Raw genomic sequence first — 6,000 nt, 5'->3', positions numbered from 1 at the left:
TGAGGGGGGGAGGGGGAGCCGGCGCAGCCGAATACCTCCCCCTCCCTCCGCCAGGAGCACCGGCGGGCACCCTGGATATGTGAGGGGGGGGGAGGGGGAGCCGGCATGGCCGATTACCTCCCCCCCACGGGAAAAACCGGTGGGAAGGGCGGAATGCACGCAGGAGAGCCGCGGGAGGGGAGAATGTGGGCGAAGGACGCCCGATCAACCCCCCTCCCCCCGGCATATATGAAGGGGGGGCCGAATACCCCCCCGAGAATCGGCCAATCATCATCATCATCATTTTCATTTAACGTGAGGGGGGAGGGGGAGCCGGCGCGGCCGATCACCTCCCCCTCCCCCCCACGAGCAGAAACGGCGAGTGCTCCGTACCCGCGAGGGGAGAGGACCGAGCCCAGGAAAGCAGGTGTGAGGAGGCGGACGAAACATTCCTCCCATGAGCACTGGGCGGCTGCACACTGACCACCCGGAGCCAAGGGGAGATCGTAAGGCGGAGGACGACCGCCACCCCCCTCCCCCCGGAGGGAAAACCGGGGGGGGGGCGGACTGCACTCAGGAGAGCAGAGGGAGGAGAGAATGTGGCCGAAGGACGGCCGATCAACCTCCCTCCCCCCGGCAGGAAGACCAAGCGGACAGCCCGCTGGAGAGCTGAGGGAGGGGAGAGTGTCGGCGAAGAACGGCCGATTCGGCGGGTGTGCAGCCTATGGCGGGGGGCGGCGCGGCCGATTACCTCCCCCCTCCCCCGCCAGGAGAATCGGCAGGTGCACTGCATGGTGGGGGGAGGGGGAGCCAGCACGGCCGATTACCTCACCCTCCCCCCGCCAGGAGAATCGGTCGGGGGGCACTGTATATGCAAGGGGGGGGGAGCCGGCACGGCCGATCCCAACCCCCCCATGAGGAGAACGGCGGGCGCTGCGTGCCTGTGCCGACCACCTCCCCTCACCAGGAGGGCTGCAGGCTGTCCCCATGAACTATGGGGAGATTTAGAGCAGGAGAGATGGACTGTCCTACCCCCATGCCTAACCGCTGGGAGAAGCCACTGCCGATGGCTTGCCACCCCCTTCCATGCTGGAACATGGGGCTGAAAAGGGGGGGGGGGGGAAGGTGGCCTCCATAAGCCAGTGTGGACCCAGGGATGAGAGGGGGGGGACCATAGCCGCGGCCGACCACAGCTCTGAAATGTCATGCTACCACCTAGAAAACCCCAGCTCTGGCCCTGACAGAGGAGAAGGGTTATATAGCCTCAGACTCCTCCCACAAATACAGGCTGGCCTACGGCCAGCCTTCCCACATATATATATATATATATATATATATATATATATATCTATATACACACACACATACACACACACACACACACACACACTCTGAGGAGTTCAGTCCATTATGGATATTGGTCTGTATGGCAAAGAACTCCTCTGAATGAATGGAAAGGAAATGCCAATGTTGATCTGACCTTAGCGGATTGCAGATGACAACACCATTCATAGTAAAGATAAGGGAAGCCTGCCAGAAACATTCTGACATACATGGAAAGGGCAGTGGGAGAGCCGTGTCTGTCTGGCACAATGGGTCATCATCCATCTGAAGAAGCCCAGCAGTTATTTCCAGAATATGATGGTGGTGTCCATGATGATATGAGATGTTAAACGTAGGTATGGTATAATGTATTTTTTTTTTTTTACAAATCAAATTATCAATTACAAATAAAATAAAACCAACAAAATTAAAAACCTTCACCTTATTGCAAATATGTAAAGATCTAAAAGTTATTTAAAAAACAAAGCTAAAAAAGCAGAATTATGTTGTATAATATGATAATTGCTGTATAAATCCTATTCCTACAGAAAACCTGTCATAGAATATGGTACATTGTGCTTATGGTCTCAGTAGCCGTGTATCAGGATATCAATAGACATGTGCATTCGTTTTCGTCCGAATGCATTTTCGTCCGAATTTCAGCTATTTTTGTTTTCGTTTTGACAAACGATAAACGAAAGCACAAAATCCGAAAAACGAAAGATCCGACATAAATAAATGCTTTATTTTTGTTTTCATTGTTACAACAGTTCGATATAGAATAGGAGATTGGACATGACTCTGACAACGTGTCTATAGAACCTGTGGTCGAATGTGCCTAACCTTACCTCTATTAGTCCAAGATTATATAGAGAAAATATTCGAAAGAGAAAAGATTTGACGGAGAGAAAAGATTCTGCAAGTTACTGCCCTAAAAAGTGTTTGAGGACCCGGGTCCTGCCCCAGGGGACATGGATCAATGCAAAAAAAAGTTTTAAAAAGGCCCGTTTTTCGGGAGCAGTGATTTTAATAATGATTAAAGTGAAACAATAAAAGTGTAATATTCCTTTAAATTTCGTAGAGGGGGTTGTCTATAGTATGCCTGTGAAGGGGCGCATGTTTCCCGTACTTAGAACTGTCCCTGCACAAAGTGCTATTTATGCAGGAAAAAAAGTCCTTTAAAATCACTCGCAGCTATTATGAATTGTCGGCTCCGTAATACAGAGAACACTCATTGAAAGTCATTGATAAAAAAATAAATAAATAAACAAATAAAAAAGCGTGGGGGTCCCCCAAATTCAATTACCAGGCCCTTCAGGTCTGGTATGGATATTAAGGGGAACCCTGCCTCAAATTTAAGAAAAAATTTGACGTGGGGTTCCCCCTAAATATCCATAACCAGACCCTTTATCCGAGCATGCAACCTGGCAGGCCGCAGGAAAAGAGGGGGGGACGAGAGAGCAGCGCCCCCTCCCTCCTGAACCGTACCAGGCCACATGCCCTCAACATTGGGAGGATGCTTTGGGGGTCTGTGACCCCTCAAAGCACCTTGTCCCCATGTTGATGAGGACAAGGGCCTCATCCCCACAACCCTGGCCGGTGGTTGTGGAGGTCTGCGGGCGGGGGGCTTATCAGAATCTGGAAGCCCCCCTTTAACAAGGGGACCCCCAGATCCCGCCCCCCCCCTGTTTGAAATGGTAAGGGGGTACACAAGTACCCCTACCATTTCACAAAGAAAGTGTAAAAAATGGTTAAATAAAACAAACACACTTTTGAAAAATTCCTTTATTAAAAATAAAAAAATTAAAAAAAGATTCCAGCGGCGGTAATCCACTATTGCTATCCAGCGACAGACGGTCATCTCTCCAGCGATGGCTCATCTCATCCAGCGCAGCGAATCCATCCTTCTTCTGTCTCCGTGGAGGAGACACTGCAGGCATTCCGGCGGCTGACGTTTCTTATATACGGAGGGCGGGGTCACCTGACCCCGCCCCCCTCTGACGCAAGGGGAAACCCAGGGTTCCCTGTGATGTATGGGTGACCCTGCACCCCTCTGATGTAACACAGGCAGGTTTCCGTTACATCAGAGGGGGGCAGGGTCACCCATACTTCACGGGGAACCCCGGGTTTCCCCTTGCGTCAGAGGGGGCGGGGTCAGGTGACGGGTGGCCCCGCCCTCCGTATATAAGAAACGTCAGCCGCCGGAATGCCTGAAGTGTCTCCTCCACGTAGACAGAAGAAGGATGGAGGATTTGCTGCGCTGGATGAGACGAGACATCGCTGGAGAGATGACCTTCCGTCGCTGGATAGCAAGAGTGGATTACCGCCACTGGAATCTTTTTTTTATTTTTTTATTTTTAATAAAGGAATTTTTCAAAAGTGTGTTTGTCTTATTTAACCATTTTTTACACTTTCTTTGTGAAATGATAGGGGTACTTTTGTACCCCCTTACCATTTCAAACAGGCGGGGGCCGGGATCTGGGGGTCCCCTTGTTAAAGGGGGCTTCCAGATTCTGATAAGCCCCCCGCCCGCAGACCTCCACAACCACCAGCCAGGGTTGTGGGGATGAGGCCCTTGTCCTCATCAACATGGGGACAAGGTGCTTTGAGGGGTCACAGACCCCCAAAGCATCCTCCCAATGTTGAGGGCATGTGGCCTGGTACGGTTCAGGAGGGAGGGGGGGCCGCTCTCTCGTCCCCCCTCTTTTCCTGCGGCCTGCCAGGTTGCATGCTCGGATAAAGGGTCCGGTATGGATTTTTAGGGGGAACCCCACGTCAATTTTTTTTTAAATTTGACGCGGGGTTCCCCTTAATATCCATACCAGACCTGAAGGGTCTGGTTATGGATATTTAGGGGGAACCCCACGTCAAATTTTTTCTTAAATTTGAGGCAGGGTTCCCCTTAATATCCATACCAGACCTGAAGGGCCTGGTAATTGAATTTGGGGGACCCCCACGCTTTTTTTTTAATTTATTTATTTTTTTTTTTTATCAATGACTTTCAATGAGTGTTCTCTGTATTACGGAGCCGACAATTCATAATAGCTGCGAGTGATTTTAAAGGACTTTTTTTCCTGCATAAATGACACTTTGTGCAGGGACAGTTCTAAGCACCAGAAACATGCGCCCCTTCACAGGCATACTATAGACAACCCCCCCTATGAAATTTAAAGGAATATTACACTTTTATTGTTTCACTTTAATCATTATTAAAATCACTGCTCCCGAAAAAACGTCCGTTTTTAAAACTTTTTTTTGCATTGATACATGTCCCCTGGGGCAGGACCCGGGTCCCCAAACACTTTTTAGGACAGTAACTTGCAAATTAGCCTTTAAAATTAGCACTTTAGATTTTGAACGTTGGAGTCCCATAGACTTTAATAGGGTTCTAAAGTATGCTATATACTAGCTCCGTCGAATCTTCTTTATTAATTCGACAGACACCATAAACCTTCAAAGACAGATTCGACCGTAATTCATGTGGATTTTCGGACGAATGCAATTTTTGAACGAAAAACAAAATAAATAAAAACGAATTTTGGGAGTAACTAAATAAATTAAGTTTTCAGATGAAAACGAAATTCCGAAACGAAATATTTTACTCTGCACATGTCTAGATATCAATGTTCTTCTGACAAATGTACAGAGAAAATTTCCCTCAATAATAAAGGAATAAAGGCGGCTCACTATACATGGCTGGCAATAAACAGAACCTGTGAAGATGGAGATATGAGAGATGCCAGATTGGGGTTTTGTTTTTCAGAGTGCAAGTTCTGGGGCTGTCATCCTGATCCTTGAATTACTATTATCCTGGTCCTTGAATCCACCACACACACACACCATTCCCTGACCTGACACAAGCACACAGAAGGGAATTGTGACAGCATGTCTGTTCCAGGTCACTGATTCATGATGTACTCAAGCCAAGATCATTAACATAGAAAGGAGTCTACGGCCATAAAACAGGTCAGAAATTGTATCTCTCATGACTCTATCCTCATGAGTATACAGGGGTCCAATATATGCTTCTCCTCATTACTCAGATATTACTGCAGAGCCTGGGAAGTCAGATGCAGAGTACTGAATAAGATGATGTTACTATTCAGAAATCCTCAGCACTGAAGTATAGATAGCACTGATCCAATCAGTTAAATCTGTATATGAATATATATTATACCACAGACCTTTATAGGGGTGACATTGTCAGCCGTGATGATTTTATTAATATGGGGAAAATACTTCTCTCAATCTTCATACATTCGGTGTACCACCCTTGTTTTACATTCAAATGTATTCTTTTATATACACCAGTGGATTAGAATACATGACAGGTTCTCTTTAAATTACATGGCATTAGATATATTAATGAATGTAGACAGAAGCAAGTGCAATAGGCTGAATCTGAATGGAAAGAAAAGCCTCTCCTCCTCTTCCTGTGATGTCCTCCATCCTGTACATTCAGGCTCTCGGGTTGGAGGAGTCAGAATTGGCATCTGAAGCTGTAAAAGAAAGTGGAGCAGTTTAGTCTGTATGGAGATCATGGTAAATGATGATTATCATATAATACTATATAAAGTACAGAGAGAGAACATCCTTCTGACACGCTTTTTATTACAGAGAAAAGTCTGTACAGAGAGACACTATTGGGGATCTCCTCAGTTATTTCCATTGCATCATATAATGTAGGTAATGATAATA

General features: G+C 47.3%; 1 protein-coding gene across 2 annotated transcripts in view; it reads right to left on the bottom strand.

Annotated features, from left to right (window-relative positions):
- Positions 1-5,575: 5,575 nt before the first annotated feature.
- LOC143984130 (class I histocompatibility antigen, F10 alpha chain-like) overlaps positions 5,576-6,000 on the bottom strand; it is a 174,296-nt gene continuing 173,871 nt past the window's right edge. For both annotated transcript variants that reach the window (XM_077484443.1, XM_077484449.1), the window contains exon 7: positions 5,576-5,801. In XM_077484443.1, the coding sequence (XP_077340569.1) occupies positions 5,761-5,801 (41 nt within the window). In that variant the 3' untranslated portion in view covers positions 5,576-5,760. The remainder of the gene's footprint in view (positions 5,802-6,000) is intronic.

This window comes from Lithobates pipiens, unplaced genomic scaffold (genome assembly GCF_037356315.1).
Source record: "Lithobates pipiens isolate NorthernLeopardFrog02 unplaced genomic scaffold, aLitPip1_a1.2 Scaffold_1, whole genome shotgun sequence".
NCBI classification, from domain to species: domain Eukaryota; kingdom Metazoa; phylum Chordata; class Amphibia; order Anura; family Ranidae; genus Lithobates; species Lithobates pipiens.
Note: the sequence above shows the minus strand (reverse complement) of the source record. Positions and strands in the feature narration are given on the sequence as shown.